This window comes from Columba livia, chromosome 12 (genome assembly GCF_036013475.1).
Source record: "Columba livia isolate bColLiv1 breed racing homer chromosome 12, bColLiv1.pat.W.v2, whole genome shotgun sequence".
Classification (NCBI taxonomy): Eukaryota; Metazoa; Chordata; class Aves; order Columbiformes; family Columbidae; genus Columba; species Columba livia.
In genome coordinates, this window is record NC_088613.1 from 15,513,523 (window position 1) to 15,538,163 (window position 24,641).

Below are 24,641 nucleotides of genomic sequence, written 5' to 3' on the forward strand. Positions count from 1 at the left end.
GGCTGCGTGTGTTCACCTGGGCCCTGCGGTCCTTGAGCTGTTGGTGTGCATGCAATACTTACCTTCCCTTTTGATGCTTCCACCTATAGAAAACAGTTGAAGTTACACTGGGCTAAAGAGACTGGTGGAAAAGTAGCAGGAGTGTGTTGCTTAGTGAGTAGGGCAGTTGCCTGGAAATAGATTTAAATCACCTCAGGTAGAGGAAGCAATCAAAACTAGGGTGTAGTCTAGTAGGCAGTATTCATTTCTGAATTTTGAAAGCAGCTCTATCTGCGTCTCGTGAGGAATCTGATGCTCTGTGTGCCTGTATGACAAGCCTTGCAAGTGATCTAGATTTCCAGCTCCTCTTGTCTGGAAACCAGTCAATTGATGTCTGAAGTGGGTACCTGAATGCTGGTTCCCTTAACTGAAAACCAGAACTGCTAAAACACACAGTGCTGGCGTCTTGCAGACTTTAAAGCCAAGCAGGTCACTGTTAACAAAATGTATTCCATGGCATGCAGCAACAGAGTGAAAGTTTCCAGGACTTTTTTTTTAGCTTTAAGTGCAATTCAGACACACAAGATTTCATTGGTCTAGGTCTTAACATCTGTTTCTGCACTCTGATGACATTGATGAAACTTCTTTTTACTTTTGACGTGCAAAATCAGATCCTTTAAACACTGGTGTGTATTTGCCATGATGATTGTTCTTGGTGCACAGGAAACATGAGGTTGGCCAACACGTTCTGGAGAAGACTGCTGTGGTTCAGACTGTACAGATACACATGGCATTAGTGGTAGTTGACTGGTAGTGATCTAGATTTGTCAAATGCTTCAGCCCATTTCCTGACTAGTTTTGCAAAGTAGGTTGGATAAATGTGGATGATAGTATTTTTATATTTATGCATAATTACCACTAGATAATAAATGAAATTTGGTTAACTTTAAAGGCTAAATCTGGTGCTATTCACAAAGTGCATGTGTAACAGACTCTTTTCAGTCTCCAGTCCAGTCATTCACATTACAAATGCCCATTTTAGTCACGTTTCTATATTAATTCAATGCCAACAATTTTTGTATAAAGGGGTCCGAAGCTGTATTAAAACTCTAGGCTACTTCTTCTTTTTCAGCTTCTTGCTTCTCATCATTTCCAGGTGTTCCAGAGGCTGCTGTTTCATCAGCACTCGGGTATTCGTTTGTTGCATTGCTGGATGGAACTGTGGTTGCAGGAATGTTTTCTTCATTAGGTACCTGAACATATTCCGCATTGGGCTGTTTTGGAGCCATTTCTCTGCAGGAAGACAGGATGGAAATTGTGATTTCACACACTAGAGTCTTTCCAAAGAATGAGTCTTTGTGGTTTTGTTGTCTAAACAGCAACCTCCTCATTATTATGACTCTGTTCCAAGAGCACCTGAGAAGGCAACAGCATCACTGCTGCTAAGACATGAAGAGTGACAGAATGTTAGATAATAAGACTGATCTGCATCACTAGTTTAAGTGATCCCCTTAGAATAAAATTGATTTAGCGTGTTTAGTGCTAAGCCGTGAAAGCAGAATGGGAAACAGTGCTGGCAAACTGTGTTTGAGAAGGGGCAGCAAAACACGCTGCTTGGTGTGAGCTTTCTGAGAAGTTCCGTGTCCCATTCAAGTGTAGTCAGAAAAGAGCTATGAAAAGGCTGAAATTGATTTCAATATTTTAGTAACAGGTATGAATTTCCGTTTATCTTATCAAAACAATAATAAACTGACTCCAGATATTTAAGCACTTTCACATGTAAAAAATATCAGAAGCTAGTGGATTAATTCAATGTAGTAAGACTTATTAGGATGCGAGGACAAAATCAGATGTTAATGCTACATCAACTGAAAGCAGAAATCAGGTGCATGAGTGACTGGCTACTGGTGTGGATTAGCAGAATTCTGTATCAGGAGGTCTTAGACCTGTGCTACAGGGAAGTGTCCACATGACATTTTTTTCTGGCATCAGCTGCATGTATTTGTTCAGCATTTAACATCATAGGGCTAAATACAGTTTTGTATAGTGTGTGAGATTATCCCTATCCTGAAGATTGGGCAATTTAAGGGAAAAATGAGCAACCAAGGCACAGAGAAAAAGGCATTTCCAGAGCAGGATCAAAAGGGACATTCTGGGCTCTATTCTGTTGACTAAACCTTGTGTCTCCTACCATTTGAGTATCCCAAGCACGTGTCCTGTAATTTCAAATAGCACCGAACTGAGCTTTCTGTGCTTAAAACCAGTAGCGTACAATCCCAGTAAATTTGCTGAGCCAACCCTTAGCTGCTATTCCTTTTTTTACTTCCTCCGCCTGCTATTAGCAGTCACTACTAATTTCTAAATATTAAAAACTGTTTTTCCAGCTTGCCACTTTTAGTTTGTGATGTTTAAAAAACATTTGCTATCTTAGATACTTGTAAGTGGTAGCTGACTGTGGTCATAGTGGAAAGGGTAATGGCAACTTTGGTTGCAAGAGCAACAGCTTAGAAGTCACACAAAAGCAAATATTCTCACTCTGGAGGTTTTCTCAAAACCCATATTATTTACCTTTCAAAAAATATTTAAATTACACTTCACTTTTGTTATGGAGTATCAGCAGTGCTTTACAGAAATAATTGTCTTAAAAAGAAGCAAACAGAATCTCTTACTGCATCTCATTACTTGATGACTTCCTCTTCTTCGCCTTCTTGGTTAAGACCCAGACAACAACACAAATGATGGCAGCTACCAGAATTGCTCCAATTAATGCTCCAGCAACAACACCACTGTCTGAATCTGGAAAGACAAAAAAAGATTACTTGACTTTGTAAAAAGTAGTATTATAGCAAAGTCCCATGGAAATTCAGTGGAGGGGGCCAAAGATTCTCCAGGAGATAACTGTGTTTATGAGGTTTGCTGCCTCCTTTCTTGTCCATTAGCTTCCTGCCCCAGCAAACCTGATGTTTATGCCTGGCTAAAGAAAACATTAGGCTGTTAACTCTGGCCTTTGCTCTTCAGTCCTTGTAAACAAATTCTGAAATTCAGGTTGCCTTTAACTCTGTCTTTCAGGTGAGATGTAACACGTGTGCTTTGATCATTTGTGGGCCACCAAAACTACCTATTTCCACTTCAGTGCAGCTTCTAGCTCTGACCTGCAGTTGTCATTCTATAGACCACTGAGCATCTGAGTCACCACGTCAGGGACAGCTCTCATGCTGGTTGCACAACATATGTTTGGTTCTTGTTAGATGTTACTGGTTACATGAAAAATCTGCATGCGAATGTGTTTGACCACTGCCTGAGAACAGTCGGGATAAGGTTGATCACCGCTTTAGGGCAGTCAGGATAAGGTATTTTTCCATGACTGCAGTGTTTCTAGGTAGTGGTCACACCTACAGTGCCCCAGTCCTTGTACTACCACATTTCAGTGATGGTTGTAATTTCTGGGGCAGGGGGAGCTCAGTGGGACTGTTGGCTGGAAAAAATTGCTCTAAACTCCATGTATGTTGGTTCTTGGTAAAGGCTCTGCAGTCAGAGCCAGGTTCAGCTCCTGCTCCCCGTGGGAAATGAAGCTGGGGATGTTAAATCAGTTGTTTAGGTCAGTGTAAATTCTGGGCATGCCAGGATGAAAACTCCAGAGCTCTCCAAAGCCTGTAAGATTTAAAGTTGTTACAGCAGTTTCCTGTAAACTGTATGTGTCATATATCGAATTTGTGATCACTTTTATGTATTAAACTTACATTTTGCACTTAGGTCAAGCTCACAGGTACTGTTCCCCAGGCTGTTGCTGGCTACGCATCGGTAGTACCCAGTTTCAAAGGTGGTGAGATTGCCAATGTAAAGAATGCCAGTGCTTGGGTCTGTGACAAACAGAGAGCAGGTACAGATTGATGTTTGTACACTGTAGAGGGAAACTGTTTTATTTAGTTGATAATACTGATTGCTGTTAAGAGATTAGAACCAGGGTTGCCCAATTATTCATTCATGGAGAGTTTTTATATTCTTTAAATAAAAAACATTTACCTTCCTTGAAAAATACTGCATTGGATTCTGCAGGAGTGTATGAGAACGTGAGAAGCGGCCTCCTGCTCTGCAGATCGGCCTGTCTGACTGATGTTTTACCCACATTGATACTATTGTCAGTGTAACTTCACAAATTAAAATGTAACAGGTCCTGAAGATTTTCAGGGTGGAGGACTTAGCACATGAATGACAAGTTGAATTGACTTAACTTGTTCTGACTATCAGTTCCCTCAAAATTCCAAGAGAAGTGAGCTGTAAAGGCATAAATATTTCTCCCATTTTAACAATTTGGAGTAGTGGCGTAGACAAGACTTTAGTATGCCACACGATTTTATTAAAACAAATAGAAAAAAAGCCCTGTGTTTGTGAACAGCTGTCAGTTGATTTGGATACATAAAAATATGACTTTGTGACACTGACTGTCAGAAAAAGAGGATGAGTTTTAACTACCCTATTTGATACACAGTGTTTGAAATGGCTGGTACTGTGGAATTCCAGATCTGCAACACAGTATGGTAGTCCTGTAGTTACGTACTAAATTGTTCGGTCACAGGCTTGAGGGCATTGTCGTCTATTTTGTACCAGCGGTAGGTAGGGCGAGGCAATCCTTCTTCACAGTTGCATAAGAGGTAGATTAGGTGGCCTCTTTCAGGTGTTCCTTCTATTTTGCAGAAAGGTTTTGACGGTTTGACTGTAAAATAACAGTGAGGAGAACAGATACATCGTGAGTACATACCTGGGGCCACAAGCACCCACCTCGAGTTCTGGTCCTGTGCTGTGATAAGAATTGAGCCCCATCTACAGATTTCTACCCAAGACCAGAGTCTTGTTTATGGATCTGACCAGAAGGTCTCCCGTAAAGATTTCACTAATATTAAATATATGTGCGTGGCCTGGTATATATATTTTATTATATGTTCTTCCATTTGCATGCTAAATATTATTATGGAGGTGTTGAGATGAAGACTATCAATTACTTTAGTTATAATGGGCCAGTCCCTATTTGTTGTACAGCATTCTGCCATACAGCAGCATAATTTTCTTTAGGCATACAACAGGAGCTTTTCCACATAAAGGGAGAGGGTCAAGGTCTGACTCTTCAGTATATTGCAGTTGTGAAGGAAATAAATTAACTACAGTTGTGTTAAAAAAGTATCGGTTTTGATAGCATTTCCTCACTTTGCACACAGGAGAAGATTCTTTCTTTACTTATTCCACTTCACCAATTATTTTTCATCTCCTACCTATAGATACGTTGTGGTTCTTTAGGGTACTGTCAGTGGAACTATACCAGCAGAGAACACAGCCCCGTTTTGTGTGCATAAATGAACACCATTTCTTGTTTTTCATGTGAATTACAATCTCTTACTCAACTGCTCCAAAATGTACTCTTTGTTTGGAGAATTTTAGATGAGAATTAACAGTAGTACTTAAATTTTTCGTGGATTGAGTTTGCATGTCTTTTTCTTACCCCTAGCAGATAGGCAAATGGTGCTGGAATCATGTTTTCAGATGACTTTCATTTGTCACTCTGACCAGGTATGAATTCTCAATATTAAAGCAATTATTAGATGGGGTTAGTACAAACTTTTCTCTTACTAGGATGTGAAATATCTCATTCCACTGCTTTTCATCATTTCTGCACTGCCTCTTTATGGTTGAACTATTGCTTTCTTCCATCCAAAACGGACTTTGTGTTACTTCCATCCAACCCATACAAAGTGGATCTGAAGGCCACTGGTGGGCAAGTGAGATTTTACAGCAGGTCCAGCAAGGGTGGTGGCTGTGGGGTGGTGTCAGGTCTGCTGCGTCTGGCAGCCAGAGGGAGCCCAGGCTCTGCCTGCCTCCGAACCCCTGCCAAAATCTGCAACAGCAAGCCCTTCCCTGCCGCATGGCCCTTGTTTATCACACTCATTCTCTTATTCCCTCTGGTCCTGTGTATTTTCAGCTGTGAATTCAATGTTTCATAATAAGGGAAGAAAACCACAATGCAGTGATAGAGAGGAAAGGCGCTTACCGAGCACATTGACAATCACAGATTTTTGACTCTGTCCCGCGTCACCCTGTGGGCTGAAAACTTCACAGGTGTAGGAGCCGGTGTCTGAGGGCTGCATGTTGGAGATTGTTATTGATGCGTTCCCTGGACTTGTTGCAGCTGTTATCCTGTTCTTAAACTCTCCATAGGAGTAAGATTGGCCTTCTGAATAATAATAGATCTGTGATAAAGAATCAATTTTTAGTTTAATAACATAAGATCTTCCTGATGCTTTGTTTGATAGTTGGAATATAGTTGATTTGTGATTAAGCCAAGCAATGTCACCCTCTTTCTGGCCCCCTCCCCCGAGAAAGCAGAGCTGAGAACATGGTACATTTGAATATATATTTCCAGTGGTTTGTAACAGACAAGCTTTTCAGAAATGGGATTTTTTAATTGTGTAGATGGACAGTAGCTAGTTCTTTGTGGATACTCCAGTCACAGACTGATGCGTTTGCAAAAACAAAAGTGAGACCATTGACCACTAAATGACAATTCTGTGAAAAAATGCTGTCATACACAATGAATAGTGGTACTAATTGAAGCACTAATAGTTTGTGACATTATTAATAGGAGGCTCAGTAGAAGATTGTGACAAGAATGGACATGTCATTGCAAAAAGTGGATGGCTGCAGAGCTTTCCAAATATAGAAGCTAACAAACAGAGAATTTAAATGAATCCACAAGACATAGGTTTAAGCCAACAAGGCGCCTGATCTGTTGGCAGTAAATTTGGAAGCAATAAAAATGCAATACAAGAACACCAGCAGAATCATCATGCATTCAATGAGAGCAACTATGCTGTTCTCCTTGCTTGTGTAATCAGGGTCAGAGCCAGTGTCAGGGACTATCGTGTGGTTTTGAGTTTATTCCATAGGTGGAAGTCAAGAAGTTGGATTCAGTGCTTGGATTCACTTATTTGGAATCAAGAAATTCCCATTTCACTGAACAGTAAAAAAAGTTTTGCAGAGTTATAGATATAGTAAATGTCTCTAAGGAATGCAGCATTTCCTCCCACATAAAAATTTGCTGCTTAATGTTGACTGGTTTCTCTGATTTCAGCAGCATCTGTTGTACTTAACAGCACTGTGGGAGTAGAATTAACCTTGGAAGCTTATAAGCCCAAACCTGTTGTCTGTTGGCGGAAAGGAGAGGTAGAGCTGTGCTCACTGTGCAGCCTGGTTGCTAGTCTGAGACTGGGGCCTTGGGTCTGCTTAGGAACTGCAGCATCTCATCTGCTCTGGGGTAAATATAACAGTTCTCAAGGAGTACACTCTGTCCAGTCTACGTCTGCTGTGAAACCAAGATCTGAAAGAGCAAAGCTAATGTGGAAAACTATGGAACATTAATTATTTTTCCCAGATGTTAATGACAGTGTTGTGTAAAAGTGATAGTACTATATTTGGGATAGGCAGTATGTTCCCCAGTGTCTACGTGCACAAACTCCATTGTCTAGGCAAAGAGACCAGTTCCAGCATGCTCAGTCCTTTTTTTAAACACATGAGAGGTAACCATATAGAATTACAGGTTGGGAGCCAAATATATCTAACATCGTTCCTACTGACAGTATTCCAGAATCAGCAGTGTGAATGTATTTATTGAAGCAGGACTGACAGCGTGTTTTTTAAAGGGAACAGCTGGAGAATGCTTGTAAGAAAAAGCTCCACAAACTCCCATGAAATGGCATTCACACTTGACTAGTATCAAAACCTCCTTTTGGTCAAAGTTCCATATGTTTAGGTACACTGCAGATCCCCAGGCAAGACGTATAATATGCTTTACTTTACAGATCAACTGATTGCATTTTGAATTAAGAATATTGATTCCTACTTCTGTTTGTCCACCCTGATACAGTGTTGACTGAAGTCTTTAAGCAATGTTATCTGAAAGCCTTTATTAGCTTAAGGCAATCTACACCCCAAAACTGCCAGAGCACAGCTGCTTTGTGCAATGATAAGGCTCTGAAATGAAGGTCAGAACCCAGGCTGCACAGCACCAGCAGCTCCGGTACTGCAGCTTGGCCTCAGCTCAAGTGCAATTTTACCTCCAGACTTTATCTCTCCCTGCCCCAGGATTACAAATACCTGGTACAATGGACACAGGGCTCTGCATAGCACAGCTACACTGCCACATTTTCAAGGTGTGCGGAACTGGTGCTGCAGTGAGGAGGTGGGAGAGGTCCAGTGCCAGAGGCACAGGAGCAGACTGGGCTCCAAAGTCTGTGGAACGGCTGCGTGGGCAATGCTGTTTCCATTGCTGCATGCAATGCCATCAGTTTGAAAACTGATTTTATGCTTTGCAGATGTCTAGTGATGGACCTGTATTGCAAAACTAGAGTCTAGATGCACACCCTCATATTCCCCAAGGACGGAGAGTGTTTAAAATAGGGAGTTTGATATAAGCAAACCTCTCATAAAAAAACTGCTCTATCTGTAATTACAAAACCATACCGGCCACACTTGTCTCCTTATACATTTATCTGAGTATGAGCAACAACAGAGTGTTATACACTGTTCCTTGCAAGAGTCTGAAGTTACAAGAACTGTGACTTCTAACTTCAGGCTCCTCTTAAGCTGATGTTCCTGTATAGATCTCAGCAGTGATGGGCTGGATTTGCATCTCCTCACCATCGATTGCATCTGTTTGAGTGAAGTAGAGAAAGGGCTTCCATCAGCTCATCACACTAATGTGAAATTAAGTTGTACTATGACTTCAGTGAGGTAATGTGTGACTTGCAGCAGTATGGGAGAGAAGCAGGCCCATTATATCCTAGTAAAAGGCCTGATTACTGAAAAAAGGGGCTAAATTCTATCCAGAGTGATCTGGGCTTTATGTGAGAGTAAAGAGTAGCAGAAGCTACCCAGTGAGTGCCAGCCCAGCTATAGCACATGCTCCTGGGAACAGGACTGGCACTACCAGTCTTCAATGCATTCAGGGCATGCCAGTGAACACTGTAGAGGAGAAAGCGCAAGTTGGTATATTTGATCCGAAGTCAGGGTGAATTATGTATCTAAGCCCTTATACAATACACTGAAAAATTAATCCCCCGTGTTCTCTCATCCTGTCTGAATGCATGCAGAGAAAACATTTTGTGTACACTGTAAAAGCTGAGGCAGACGTTAACACAGCAAAGGATATTGGTTTCCTTCATGGATTTAAACAGAATCTTTCTGTTTGTTTGTTGGTTTTGATTTATTATTTCAACTATGAACATAAAGGCAGTGGAACACCTTAAGGAAATGTGTTCAGTGCCTCTTCAGGCTTCTGCCTGTTCCCTGTTCTCCTGCTCCTCTATGATGCTTATCTCACTAACTCTGGAGTTTATTGCCTGAAGGAAGGTGGTAAACACCAAAAAGGCTGAGTAATGTTGTGATTAATTACTGAGTGTATATCTTGTCCCAAAGGTATGACTGGATTGTGTACACAGGAAATTTCGTTTAGGAGGAACTTGTTTCAGTTAATTGACAGTGAATTCATAACCCGTTTTAAACAATACACTCAAAATGGAGATTTTAAACCCTTGTTCAAAGTGGTTTTATGCTGTCCTTGAAAAGCCCATGTTTGTGCCTTTCAAAAAGCTGAAATGAAAATCTTTGCAAAAATGTTGCTGATCCATTTCAAAAGTAAAAAACTTGTTTTCTGTTGAAGATATAGAAATCTTTTTCTTTTGGGGCAACTGACAGTTAATGTTCCCTCCTACAGACACACATCTCATTGACATTTCTTTCCATTTTGCCTAAAATGTCTGTATGGGAAAACCGTAAATTTAGTCAATGGTAGACTTTTCCTGCAAGCCTTTTTAATTTGATGTGAGAAATATATTTAAAGTGCAACATCTTGAATGTAAAAAACTATGAAAGAAATCTGTTATGCTTCTCTTGAAAAAAATCCGCTTTTTATGTCCTCAAGAAAATAATGAGCAGCTCTAGTGAAGTCGATGATTTACCACTGTAAAAACAATATTGAGGATGCGGTAATGGACGCTGCTTCTTATTACCAGCTAGTTGCTCATGCAAGTTTTTATATAATGGTGCCTTTTCACATTTCATGGGAGCAGCTGCTTGGGATGACTAATCAAACAACTGATAGAAACAAGAGCGGAGATTATCACTCCTAAAAATGTTGTCCCTTATAACTCCGTGATATGAAAAAGCAGTTTCTGCAGAACAGCTGAATTGCCAAGAAAATGCCTGCCTGACCTTAGAAAGGTTTGGGTTCAGCTGGTTGTTCTGCCCACGGGGCAGGCAGTGCCTAAAGCCGGAGGCGCCAGCAGCCGTCCTGCTTGTCTAAGGCTGTGCTATAGTTGCTTGGCATTTCCACAGTCACCGTTTCTGCTGCAACCAAGAAAAGGATTTGGGCTCATACACTTCCAAGGCAGTCGAGTCAATTATTTGTGTACCTGTTTGGGGGAGCTGGGTTACAAACAGAACAGGGAATTTGGAATGATCATACTCATTTGGAAGAAAATCTCGATAATCTCAATGCACTCTAGATGCTGGAGACAAAATAATTTGTGTCCGCAGTTCTGAAGAGTTCTGAAGGTGAAATCACATCTCCTTTTGCCTGAATTGTGGGAAGGCTGCTCCTCTTCTAGTGTGATGGTGAGGAAAACATTTGCCTGAAGAGGAAGCAGTTGGCAAAGCTGGTGCTGAGTTGAGATTTTCAAAGGCTGCCAGATGTTTGGCAGAGAGTGAGGAACCCACCTTCAGGTTTTCTTTATACAACTTCTATAGAAAGATCATCTTCCTTAGGGAGTGGAGGGTATGTGTGAAAAAGCAGGCAGTAAATTAGAAGAAATACGCCTCCATCTGCTTCCTCTCTTCTTGGAGCAGGACAAATACGTACTAGAATTTGCATAAATATGTGTCTTTCAAAGGTCTTTGGATGAACTCAGTAATTTCCAGGTCAATATTCCTCCCACCACCCATCTCCTGGTGTCATTGCCTCACGTTGCTGTACATGCTTGGTATGTCTGGATATCAAAATTGTAAGACAAGATGTACTTGAAGATGTGTTGCAAAATGTCCCACTTAATCCTTACAGTAGCCTTAATTTACTGACTGAGGGGGCAGTGTCAGGACATGATTTCCTCTCCAGTACCTGTCTTCCCTCCCCCAGCCCCTTCTCACTTGCCCCCACCCGCAGATGCAAGGCTATAGCATCCTGTTCAGTGATGTTTCTCTAGGCTGATGGATGCAGCGTCTGATTCACAGGCTTTGCCAGGAGAGCTGTAGAGCTCAGGAATTCACAGCGCCCCATCACTGGGTTGTTTAGCCATTTTCTGTTTGATGTTTTTTCAAGCTACTAGAAAAAGAACAATTAAAGTCTCTTTCTCGCTGATAAATGCAAAGGAGGATATTAACAACCTTACTGCTTTGAGATCACGATCTCTTTTTAAATTCTGAGTACAGACAGAATTTATAAAATAACAAGGGAAAAAAGTGTTCATCACTCCCTTAAGCATCTTGCCATCTAATTAGAGAACAAATGCTGTGCGCTCAAAGTGTTAATTAAAGCCCAAGGCTCGGATTCAAAACTCAGCTAGATGAGAAAGCAAATGCTCACACGTGCGTTGGTTTCTTTGACATGTGTCATGTGGCTGAGTCTGGCCCCAAATGTCGTTTTTCATCCCCAGTTTTTCACAGATTTTGCCAGAACCCTGATCTGCCAGACTGTAGTGAGGATATTGTGTCCTGCATTACTGGGATTTTTGCATGGGTAATTGAGGATGTTAATAATGACTAGAAACATCTTGTCACAATTGCTCACTGGTAGAAGAAAGAAGGGTTGGAGTCAGAAGCCTTTAAAGGATTAATCATTTAGCAACATTAACTGGTGCAAAATACTTCTGAGGAACAGCTCTTTCATGTTCTAACAGTTTTGTTCTTGTGGCTCAACTATTAGTAAATAATTTCTACAGTGCATCAACAAACATGTTTTCTCAGTGCATTTGGTGCAGCTGCTCCTCAGCAGTTATTATTAGACCTCAATTTACACAAGGTTGTACCCTATACTTCATGGTGAGACTTAATCCCACTGCAGTCAGAGAGCTGCAAATGGATTATGGCTGGGCCGTTGAGCCGCCAGCTGAAACGAAGCCAGTTCAGCAGGCAGCTTAGGGTCCTTCTGTATCCATCACACCTCAAAATGGTGCTATATTCTAAAAAGATCCAGGATTTTTTTTTTCTTTGCTATGTAAATATGTAGCCCCAAATTTGAGCTATCCAGACTTGCTCATGTTTTAGCCCAGAGGCTCCTGGTGTGTGGACAAGGACCTTCAGATGCCCTTTGGGTAGAAGGTGCTACTTCAGCTACCTAGAATAGCTGTGGGAAAAAAATAACAGCTACACCCAAAATAACTTCGATAGAGAAAAATGCAATAAAAATAAGGTGAGTAGAAACTTCTGAATTATGCATCTGATTCTGCTTGTCTCAGTCCTGTGCTGGTTTGAAGGTTTTCATCCAGAATATGATTACAGGTCTCACAGTAGCATAAATCTAGTAGAAGCTATTTAGCTCCCTTAAAATTGTGGCGATGTTTTTCTTACCTTGTATCTCCAGCTACATCTTCCCCGTGCATCTGTCACATACACCATCTTTTGACAATGACTGACTGACTTTTCATCCATACTCAGAATATCGTGACACAGGGAACTCTGTATTTGGGTAAAAATGTGCTGATCTGAGAGTTAAATGAGACTTTAAATGTTCCCCCAAAATCAAAGAGCCTGTTCTCCATGCAGGTCCCCATCCATACCATCAGTGCTGTTCACAAGGGCAGAATGCCTCATGTTCAGCGGATTTTGCAGATATATCAAGCCTTTGTCAACAGCGAGATGCAATATAACCTTATTTCTAAATTCTACCTAAAGCTAGGCAAGCTGAGATTGAAGTCTCTTGTTTGCTCCAAACACACTAGTTGCAATCCAATCATGTTCTGCCGTGTGTTCTCACGATTGTCTGCTTCAGTGTATCGGTTTATTTTATCTTCTCTCTTCAGAATGTCACTGCAGTGCCAGAAATAACCCCAGGCAGTCCATGGGAGTCCCAGTGACACCCCGTGAGTCACCCTGACTGCAGTGACATGACAACAGGCTCTCCGCTCCTCTGCATTGGAGTGTTGCCTCTGCTGTCCATGAAGTTGTTCCTTTCAAGTGTGTGCTCAGTCACCTAAGTACTAGATAAGGCTTGATTTTAAAAAATCACATCTAGGCAAAAAGAAATGCTCATGTTTTGGAAAGGCCCTTTGCACAGGCTCATCTTGGCTTGTGGGCTGGAGCGGACTGCTCTGCCCCCCAGCCCGTGTCCCTGCAGCACTGGCGGCCTCTGTAGCCCATGATCTCGGTTGTCTGGGGCTGAAAGCCTGTGATGGAGTCTCAGGAACTGCTCGTGCTACATGGGCAGGAATTTGTTCTTTCAGTAGTTTTTATGGGAAGGCCACACTTACAGGGCTGGCTGGCCCCTGGCGCTCCCATGGTAGCGCAGTGCCCATGCCTTGCTTTGTGCCGGGCAGCAGAGCTGTGCTGGCTCTGCGACTGCTGCTAATCTGAATTCGGGCTTTCAGAGTGGCGGTAGCAGACACAGGTGCGCTCCAATCGCTCTTCTTGCATCTCTTTCCTTCCTCGGGCTCCACCACCCTGTCCCCTGTTCCTCAACACCATGACACAAGTGTGCTCACTCCTGTGAAGGTTTTGCAAAGTCGCTCATCAGGCCCGTGTGCCTGCGTATGAGGACATCACTGCACTTCTTGTATGGGAACAGTGCCACCTTCCTCTTCCGTGCGGTTTGCAGTAAGTGAAACCCTCCTTGCCCCAAGCCACTAAGTGGTGCTCTCTTGGTAGTACAGGTATGAGGAAAATACAGGGCTCTGGCAGGGTGAAGGCCAATATATGGAATAAATAGAAGATATTCTTGCTGTTACCTGCTGCTAACACACTTTCCCTCTCAGCTTCCCATCAGTAGTTTTACCAAAGCAGTGTCAATGTCACTGTTTGCAAGTATTTCAAGCTTGGCTTTTTTTAGATGATATTTGCATGAAAAGTCTATCAATAACTCAGTTTCTCTCACAAGTAACAGTCACTCATGCCCTTTACTCTCCTAGTGAATTTAAGATTTCAATCAAGGGTTCTGTCCTGGGCATATTTTAGGTAGCCAGGTGGTGTCTCTGATAGTTTCCCTTACTTAACTGGGGGTGCCCTGGGCTGCAGACTCAAGGTGTGGCCCTAGTTAGGCTGAGGAGCTGTATTTAGCTTTGCGAGGCTGTAGCCTCGCCTGTGCAGAGTCAACAGCAGGCTTCAATCTTTCAAACATTTACTTATATTCTTTACAGCGAGGCCAGCTGAGTGACTCAGAGCGTGAAATGAGGTACAGATGTAGATCTTAGCAGGAGCTGAGACTTCACCTTATGAATCAGGCCAGGCTGCGATGTACTCTCTTACCCTGGGTGAGCTGAATAAGTAGTGTTTGCATTAGTTTGTCTGCATGGAAAATACAGATAGTTCAGTATTGGAATGTTCTCAAGATCCTTGGCTAGGTGTTATTATTTAAAAATTAAATCTATCATTAAAAAGACATGTTGCTAAGGGATAAATGTCAAGAAGAAAAAGTTAAAAATATATACGGCATCCTATTTTCCCTGAGTTTATATTTACATTGTTTAGTTCAAATGAGGGGAATTACTTCCCCTGGAGAAACTTCTCAGGAAAAGAGCAGAGTTAGGCTCCAATTAGTAAAGAGATCTATATTCACACACTATATATAGCTGTGCTGTCTTCAAAGCGGCACCACGCACACCTGCCATTCCGCTGTTTGCTGCCTCCCTTTTCATCCTGTTTGTGGTGTTGCATCCTCCCCGCTGTAACTGCCATGACTTTGAACTGTTGAGCACCTGCACCAGCGTTGTGTAAGGTGGGCAACGCGGAACAGGGCATGAAAACACCAGAACAAACACCAAAGGACACTGGTCACCTCCACAAAACCAGCGCGGGGAGGCAGATCTGTGTCAGGGCTACAAAATAACGGCAGCCCTGCCTCGCTTTGAGGCAAGGTAAAATCTGCTGCTGAATGCTCTGGGGCATTAAATTAACACCGGCACTAGTCCTGATCCTGATCTGACTGATTTCACACCAGACAGGACGGTACCTGAGCTTACATATCTCAAAACACTGCAAAATCTGTAACGTAAGTGGCAGTGAAAAATACTGACATTCTTTTTAAAAGGAGTACCTATGGCCTCTGTGCCTCTTATATGTTGTCCTCAAATCTAGTAATTTAAAGCTCACATTCATTAATGCTTCTAGTCAAAGGCATCTTAATAACATAAAATTCCCTTAATTCTGTCATTGTACAGTTTACTCTGTCACTTGCTGCCACTGTAGAGAGAAAGGGTCATATTCACTATTATGTAAGTAAATTTTATTTATCAGAATCAAGATTTTTTTTACCTCATAGTTGTTATGGAGAACATCCTCCCTGCTTAATCTTATTATTGTGAACATATCAGCCATGTGAATAACAGGGTCATCAAGACAGCTAATGTTTACTAAGATGTCAGCAATGTTTAAAATTGTAGCAGTGGGATAAGAAGATGTATTTTCTGCCCTTTTTTTTTTAATTAGAAGTCTCTTACCTTCAAAGTATTTGTCAGAAATTTTGTACTTTAAAAAATCAAGTTGAAAATGTTATCCATTTAGTTACTGAAAAAGCTGGCAAATTTTGAATGAAGCCAGGATTTTTCAACAAACTTTTGCAGGGACAATATATGCTGTTTATAAGGAAGCATTTGCTTGTTTGTTTGTTCATTGATTTTGGACATTTTAGAAGAGTCTAAATATCTCATAACATTAAATAATTGTATCCCACTTAAAGTGCAAGCTACTGTTCTGGTATTCAGTAAGGTATAGTGCCAGTCTGATTCAGTTGCTTTTATCGTCTTACCAGCATGTTAAATATATTTTTGACTTGCATTTTGAAGTTACTGCATGTAAACAATGAAAGCCAAAGCTGGAAGTCTCCTCCATTGCCATGCATGTATTTCCTACTTGGAATGAAATGTGAAACTTCAGCTACATGCCAGACAACCAGGGCAAAGCCAGGTTTGTAGAAAGAGAGGTTATTTTTTGTTTAACGAGTAGGAGAACAACACACATGCTTTCAGGCACTCTGTCCTTTCTCAAACTCAGAAAAGTCACCAGCCTGAAATAGAAATTGCAACCTTGTATTGCTGTGGGTTCAGAGGGAGATTGAAAATCCAATTTCATGTTCAGCTCTGTTGTGTAATTTCTTAAACCGTATTTTCCACAAGCAGTCACAGCCTTTTATTCCTAGTTCTTTGCATTAACATGGTTAATTTTATTGTGAATAGGTTCCAAATGGTAAGGAATTGCCATGTTGTGGTCAAAAGGATACAGGGCCAAGTAATACAGTACCGAATGGATTGGTACATGCATTTTAGAAAGAGTAAAGCCCCGTCCTGCAGCTCTTCCCACACACGCAGCCCCCGGGCACACAGTGGCTGTGAAGGGTGCTCATCTCCGTCCCCATGGAGCTGCCAGCCCAGGGTCACTTGTGCTCGGGGAGAGCAGGACCGGGCACCAACCCGTGGCCTCTTTAGGCTGAACCGATGTTATTTACTGAAAATGCAAATCATCCATTGCAAATGTATGTGTGTTGCGGTGTAAAAGTGAATTTACCGTGAAATTAGTTTCAGACGTGGGGCAAACCAGCTGCGTTTTTTCTCAGTAGCATTTGCTCCAGCCCTCACAGGCACACGGCTTTCCCAGTGCCAGTGCTGGGAGCCAAAGGAGCTGGGGCTGAGCGCTGAAGGGATTGATCCATAAGGTTTCCCTGACGTTTGGTAGCCTCATACCAGTTCTTCTTGAGAATATTCTGAATCACCCACAGTATTTTATTATCATAATCCGCAGGGAGTGTTTTCCCATCATTGGTCACAGTTTATATAAATGGTTTTCCCCTCCTGAATCTCTCAAAACTGTCTGATTCTCCCTCTAAAATACTTTCAACTACGATCTGCTTATTGCTCTTGGTTGTGACCAGAACATGTATTGCATGTATTGTCTTGCAATATGGAAAATTTAGCGCAAGTAGAACAGGGAGACTCTAACAGAATCCAGAGAAGACGAGCTCCATCCTATCCCAGTGCTGTACTTCCCACCCGAAGAAGTGATTAAAATTTGTGATGTAAGGTGCTGGATTAAAATTATAATATATTGTACTATATACAACTCACTTAGGAAACCTGCACGTACCACCTTCTCATGAATAATTCTTCATTTAATAAACTACTTTTGACTTGAAAAAAGCAAATTATGAGCAACAAGTATTGATACAATTAGTCAGGCAAGGTGTGTGTGTGTCAGTCTGGCATTCAGCTGGAGTCAGAATTTGGGATGGGCTCAGTGTTTGTATTTAACACCGGTACAGTCTTCCTCTGTGGCTGTAATACACCGCAGGAGGGTGCGCCATTGTCCTATGTTAAACTGCAATTTCTTACACACTGGCTATCGCCGTTCAATGCCAAATATGTCACATACTGTACCTTCTGCAAATTATAGACAGTCTGATTCTGCTATAATTGGTGAACAAAATAGAAAGTATGACTCTATCAGCAATGGCAAACCTCCTAACGTAATACTACTAGGAAATCAGTGAACATGACAGGAATATTATCAATGTGGACTTGACACTCTTCTAAGTCAGCTATCTTTATGTCAACTGGTGTAACACCAGGCAGAAGGCTTGAATTTTTTGAAGAAAAATGTTAGCAACAGGATAAAAATGATGGGAGAGAAAAGGGACTGATTGTCTAATAGGCACAAGCCCCAAACCAGGGCATGGAAAAAAATCACAGTCATCTTCAAGGATGCAGTAACACCTCTAATCAGCATTTCTTCTTACAAAGGAAGGTGTTGCTGATTGCTCAGCACCTGTCAGGGCTGAGCTGATGGCAGCTCATGCCCTGCATATTATGCTGGGTGTGAGGTTCATGGATTCACTTCCCCACCAAAAAACAGATTAAGGGGTAGCTCTTGAAGTCTGGGCAGCAGCGTGAGTACGTACAGGCAGTTACACATCCCATCCCTGACCCTTGCAGGGAGACCAGGCTGCTCTGCAAGGTCTTTGCAGCCACATGAAGAGCTCGGGCAGTAGTTGTAGCTGTCTAGTACTTGGTGTCCTGCACAGTCCTGACGCTGTCTCCGTGCTGACACCCCAACCTACCACACGGTTTCGTTGTACCCTTGCAGAGAGACCCAGTTTGGCTCTGCTGCCTCTCAGGGTCTCAGGAAGGGCAGGGAGTATTTGCCTTTGATCTGTAATTGTTCTGCTGCCACAAAGGTACCTGTGGGATGCCGTGAAATACCAACACAAGTTGGCTGTGGCAGATTTCCTGCTATGACAAATTTCTACAGAGTCGTGCCAAAATGCTTACGGCCCACTTGTTGTGCATTGCTCCTCTTGCTGAGCTGCCTGATAGCAACAATAGTGGCTGAGTCAAGCAGCTCTTGTTTGACCCTTAAATGGGGGACACATTGCAAGGGCAAGGGCGTCTCTCCAGAAACACAGCCTTCACAGGGGCAGGAATATCTGCCAGACAAGAGAACAGGGAGATAGATGATCCAGGGGCTGGGGCACTTGTGTGATTTTTGGATACCTGGTTGTTGCTCTGCTTCACATTCCCTGTGTGACTTGGAGCATCATTGGAGCATCTGAATCGCTTTTGCACCTTCTTCTACATTTCTAAAGGAGTTCAGGCATGCCAGTAGGAATTAGGAGCCTAGATAACTTTGTGCATCTGCCCTTAAATTTCACTGCAACCTGGTCTTTTGTGTGGGAACACCAACATTCCCTGCCTTCCCGGTCTGTAGTGAGGATAACACTATCAAACGTAACAAGATTCTTTGAGCACTTAAGGATATCTTAAATATAACTTCATATTGATAATAAATAAATATCTTACGGTATGCAGCTGGCTCTCTTTGGCACTGTAAAAGCTCCACTGAATAAAGAAATTTCCCAGCGCTCCAGAACTGGTGTATGTACAGAGGAGGGTTGCGTTTCCACCTGTGGCGACATTCACTATCTTCTCAGGGACGGTCACCACCACACCGCTGACGTGGCCTGTGGGCAGTAAGTGTGGAAAGGAGAGGTCAGCCGGGGCAGCCCTGGGAGCCACGGGAGCTTTGCTCCCTGCGTCATCACAGAACCCGTCAAACATGTCTCATCATTCTCCTTTCACTACAGCTTCCCGTGGGCTTTGTGGGGAAACTTTAGTGATAACGAGCTGGGAGTGGGTAAAAGCTAACAAGCAAATAAATCCCCCACAATACCTGTGCCCTTACAATGGATAATATTCTGAAAAGGCAGAGTTTGTAAAAACATAACTTGTTCTCACCTGCAGAGACTTGTCTTCTCACCAGGAGCCTGTGACTAAACCAAACCTTTCTTGTACACTTGCCATGCTCTCCTGCACCTTGCACTTGCATTCACAGCTGTCTCTAGCCCGCTTTTACACCCTTCTTGCCCTTTTCTTTTTGCTGTTCTTCCTTTAGATGTCTGATTTTCTCTCCCGTGGGTCACCATCTCCCACAATGTTGTCTCATTTTACATTCTTAGCTCTGTCTTGGACTCAATAGCACTGTCAGGTTTCCCCAGGCTGGAGCCCAGCAATCTTCCTCTGTTTTTCATTTGCTAATTACTTTGCTTTTGTTTAGGTTTATTAGGGCTTGAAACTGTTCTTTTCCAATGCTTTTACAATGGAGATGTCAAACTAAGCTTTTTGGAAATGCTTTTATTATGTAGTTTGGGAGAAATTCGGTGATAACTTGATCAACCCTTTCTGTTTTCCTCAAAGCAGAAAGAGAGCAAACATAACTTGTGAGGCCTTTCCCATAATGTTCCAGTCAAGCTTGGCTACACAGCCATATTAATGAAAGGAATCAAGCACCATCTTACAGCATTTATCTGTTTCTGTCCTCCATATAAGTTACTGGCAGTGGTGACCTACAGCAACAAAGTTAGAGCTGTCAGAAAAATAAGTCTGCATTTTAGGGTTTTGCTAAATCACTGAGTCCAGCTTTAAAGCTACTGTCTAAAGATTCTGAAGGAGAACAGGTTGATTTTTAACGTAAAGGAAAACATAAGTCTGTCAGAGCTTTCTACGCAAAATAGGCAAGGTCAGAACTTCATGTTGTTATAACAATAACATTCATGTGGGCTTATTGCATGTATGAATGATAGAGGCAAAAAATACAAAATATTCTTCTCAGTGAAATATCTGTGCGTCTTATTTTTGGGTGCTGCTTTTGAGAGTTTAAGCAGAACCTCCACTAATATCAAAAGAGTACTTTGTTCAAATTATCAGCCCTATGAGAGAAAACCATGTTTAAAAAGGAAATATAATCTATTTTGGCATTTTTAACCATGTAAATATTGCCGATACAATATGCAAACCTGTCTGAACTCCTCAGGGTCTCTTTTCCTTGTTTGTTGGCTTCAATAATAAAATCTCACTGCCAGGAAGATGGGCATAATCTACTTTCCACGTTGGCAGTGGCGAGGATGAGAACTAGCAGGTTCAAACTACAGCAAGATGTACATTATATGTGAAGTCTCACAGGGATGGCTGGAGACTGACCTAAATGTGTCAAACCTGCCTTGGGGAAAGATGGGATCCCAGTGCTGGCTGCAAGTCCTGCTTGTCCTGTCAGCTCACAGGAGCTGACTCCTGAGATCTAATACAAAAGCCATGTAATATTATTATAGATACCTCAGTTCACTGTTCCCAGCTCTAAGAATTAAGAGTTGGCCAGGGGATGATAGTTTTTTGCCACAATAATACTTCCAGGTTTACATGTATTTATTTTCTGCTCTTTGCAGGATTAAAGCTGCAATCTTGCAACACAATGTCATTCTACAGAAAACATCCAATTTCAGTCATCTGCTCCACGTTTTTCCCTGATCATTCTCTGTTTGTGGAGTCAGAGTGCCACAGAGCATGGCTGTCATAAGGTTTTCCAGAATAAATTAATTTTAGCATAGGCAACTCCACAAAGCATTCTAGTTTCCATGAAGCTGTATATTTTGAAGAAATAGATTCAGTTGAAATAGGCTTGGCTCTAGTAAAATTAAAAAGGCAAAACCTATCAAACTGCCATTGTCCAGTGAGGCTATTTAGAGCCATCACTAATTGTAAGATGGAGCTCTTGGCTGCAAATGGAGCGACCTGGAGCTGAGCAGCCCTTTTGCTCATCACGGAAGTTAATGAGAGCTTTGCTTTGCATTTAGTTCACCGTTTGCGATTTCAGACTCATAATCCTATTTCACACATACAGCACTGAAAAAAAACCCACATGAGTAAGAAGTAACTCGGTGAACAAAGCCAGTCTGAACAGGACCATAACTTGTTAAAAATAGTTGATCCGTGTATTTTACTCATCAATATTACAATAAGACAGGTTTCTTGCTACAGAGAAGTCATTGTGGTTAATTGGGAATCGCCCACTTCTGCTCAAGTCCCGTGCAGTTTTAACACTCACGAAGTAAATCCAAGTTTGCTGGTCTTTACCAAGCCACCGCAGAAACCCCCATCAGTGTGGACACAGTGCTAGTCTTAAATCCACAACTTTAAAATGAGAGGACATTGTTTCGAAAAGTATTGGTGCTAACACTGAATTACTTTCCATTGCTAAGGCAAAAATCTATGGGGTTGATGTGTGTATGAGAGAGAGAACATTGAAACACCAGGAGCAATTCTTTAAAAATATATCTCTGGCATCCAAACCAGATAATTCCATAATGAAAAGAAAATGTGGAAACTAACTTCCATTTTCTTTACTGGATACAGAGGCTGTTTCACCTCACTCGAGCTTTAGACTAAAAATGTCTGCTTCTGCTTCTGTATATATTAAAAATAAAGCATAGCACAATGAAGTGTCCTTGAAACATGAATAATATGTAGTCTTTCCTATACCATATAGTTCCTAGATTCCACACAATATTACGCCCTCACTTAACTTCAGGGAAATCCAAAGGATTATTTGCATGCTTAAAGTTAAGCATCCCCAAACATTTTTTGGTGGGGTGGGATGGAGGCAGCATTTCCCAGGGCTGTTTTCAAGGGGAGACAAAAGCTGAACCTAAGAAAACCCAACCTTGAAATACTCGAAAGCCCCTAACACTCTACGTGGGAGCTCTTTGCCTCTTCCTGGCTTGAGAGCAAAGCATTTATTTACCAAAGCTAAAATTCTATTCTTAAGCAAAAAACTCAGACCAGTCAGTGGCCAGCTTGCTGATTTCCACAAAATGGCATAGCATCATAGCCATGATTTTCATTCCGTCCTGAAATAAATATTCTCCTAGTTTGCCAGTCAGGCTCACCTGCTCTCTTATTTCAACAAGCTCCTTTATTCCAGTGCTATTTCAATATTTATTATTCTTACCTGTAAGGATGGCTAGAATTGCAAATATCTTCAGCATCGTTGCAAACTTCTTGACGTTGGGAGAGAAAAGAGACCAGATGCTGCTTCTGACTTTGACTAAAACTCAACTGTTTGGGTTTTTTTTAAGCAGGCTTTTGTCTCCTTATCAGCTGTGTATCAACACGCCAATAAGCTTTTTCGTTCTCCTCCTTTATCACGTGTGTGCTTTTCTCCAGCTAGTGGTGTGACTGTTCAGTTGAAACCATTTGTGGGGTTTGGGCAACTGAGGGTTTTGTTAATAATAAACCTTTGAATCAGAGAAGCCCAGATTCTCTCACTTTTGCCAGGGCCCAGCAGTATTTGCCTACGTGAGCACTTCCACTGAGTACAAGCAAAGCATTTGTGGAACTATTTAACAATCTGATTACCAGCATTGGAGTCAGGCCTAATATGAATAAGGAATAATCTTTATTTCCTGTTAATTCTATAATTTCTTTTTTTAAAATGGGCACGTGGAGATAATACGTTGTTAGTGTATTTTCATTGCAAAAGATATTTCTCATACGGTTTTATACAGAATTATTACATTGGACTTGTGATTGCCTTGAAATTTCCATATTGAACTCATCAATAAGGTAATACACCAAAATAAGGAGTAAAGCTTTCTTCTAAACTGATATTAAAATCTGTTTCATCTAGTTTTAATCCATGAAGTTGGATGCTACTAATGCAAAACCACAAGATCAATATATTGATTTTTATTTAAATGTTAATACCTGATTTGTATAGTGAAAGAAACACTGAATAAAGGTTAGGATTTGAAGGACTAATTATGATAACTCACAGTAGATTACATTGTCCTTACCGAATGCAAAACGCCTTCTCTAAGTCTCTAAAGCTCATTAGGGAGGGAAGGTGCTCAGCTTGCTTGCTGGCTTTGTCCCCTGCCATTTGACTGAGGGTAATTCAAACCCCCCGCTGCCATGGGAGAAGCTGGTTCTGCGCACACAGTCACGCGTGAGCAAGAGGCAGAACACATCACAGAGGGCAGCATTGCCTTGTTGATGTGAGCCTGTGCCTGGGACCAGAACAATTGAAATGGTCAGTGGCTTTTTCGTGGTGAAATCGTGGTCCTGGTTTGTGCCTGATGATCCCGTTGTGGCAGCAGCAGGCGAGGGCAGCCACCCGTCCATGGCAGGGACGAGCTGCAGCTGGGGCAGCCCTTTGGCAGGGGGGCTCAGCGTCTGGCCACGTGTGGTTGGAGGGGAGAGGCACGTCCAGGCTCTCCCTCATCTCTGGTGTGATGTGGTGGTGGGTTCTTCAGCATAGAAGTGGTGAGTTACTCATCGCATCAGTTACTATTGAGATCAGGGTTATGGACTTAGGTGATTTTTATACTGCCAGATATTTCTGTGCACGGCAGTTGTCTGAAAAATCCATTGGAAGTTGTCAGGGTTCGATTATATTCTTATATGAGCCATCTCCAAAAGTTCTATAAAAGATGTCTTTTCCTTAATTCTGACTGTCAGCACTTCACACAGCATTCCCACAGAGTGGGAAGCACTTGCCTTTTAGTGACGGGGAGGACAAGACTTGGAATAGTTAAATGTCTCATCCAAAGATGCCCAGGTGACACAGGATCCGAAAAGGAATATGTATGTTGAAAGACTGAAATTCAAATTCAGGTTTCTTCCAAATCGTGACAAGTGTTTAGCTTCACCTTCACTAAGGAAGCATGGAGAGATCCCAAATGCACATGGGAAGTTCTCACTGTCCCCAGGTCAGTCTAAAATGGGAGCTGCTGGTGGTTTCCTGTCATTTGGCTGTGGATGAGCACAAATGATCTGAATATGAGCACAATCTGCAGACCCATTTCAGTGATTGCCTGTGGCAGCTCCGTAATACCCAGAAGGAGTCAGGCTAGTCGCTCACAGAGCACTGACCCTTTGCAAAGGACAGCAGTCTTCAAGAAGATGCAGAAAGCATTGCCACCCCACACGGCAGGTCAGCACGCATCCGCAGGATCCTGTGTCTTTACCACAGTATCAATGTGTCCCTAATTCCCTCTCATTTATCATCACAGAAATATTTTCTGGCACTTAAGGCATCCTCAGCTAAAATATATTTTCTTCCTGTTACATTCATTTATTGTGAATCAAGTCTCTGAA

At 42.0% G+C, this 24,641-nt stretch overlaps 2 protein-coding genes across 3 annotated transcripts in view; one reads left to right on the forward strand and one right to left on the reverse strand.

Annotated features, from left to right (window-relative positions):
* Positions 1-24,641, forward strand: part of LOC102098489 (synaptotagmin-like protein 2) — a 77,033-nt gene that overhangs the window by 2,440 nt on the left and 49,952 nt on the right. The gene's annotated exons all lie outside the window — the stretch shown is intronic.
* On the reverse strand, positions 471-22,703 carry VSIG1 (V-set and immunoglobulin domain containing 1). 2 transcript variants are annotated; one of them, XM_021296777.2, is made up of 8 exons: positions 22,495-22,703; positions 19,014-19,174; positions 12,586-12,693; positions 6,020-6,218; positions 4,538-4,693; positions 3,720-3,839; positions 2,649-2,775; positions 471-1,272 (listed from the first exon to the last, which is right to left on the reverse strand). In XM_021296777.2, exons 1-8 carry the CDS (start codon positions 22,529-22,531, stop codon positions 1,089-1,091), a joined length of 1,092 nt encoding a protein of 363 aa, XP_021152452.1. In that variant the 5' UTR covers positions 22,532-22,703; the 3' UTR covers positions 471-1,088. The 2 variants fall into 2 exon arrangements, with proteins under 2 accessions (XP_021152452.1, XP_005509171.1); XM_005509114.3 differs by lacking the exon at positions 12,586-12,693.

Excerpts from the sequence above, each read along its gene's own strand:
- VSIG1 (XM_021296777.2), bottom strand. The coding sequence starts at position 22,531 with ATGCTGAAGATATTTGCAATTCTAGCCATCCTTACAG. Across the intron at positions 3,840-4,537 it reads GCCTGTGACCGAACAATTTA|ACCCAAGCACTGGCATTCTT; the intron begins GTACGTAACTAC and ends TGTTTGTCACAG. Across the intron at positions 2,776-3,719 it reads GCTTGACCTAAGTGCAAAAT|ATTCAGACAGTGGTGTTGTT; the intron begins GTAAGTTTAATA and ends TTGTCTTTCCAG.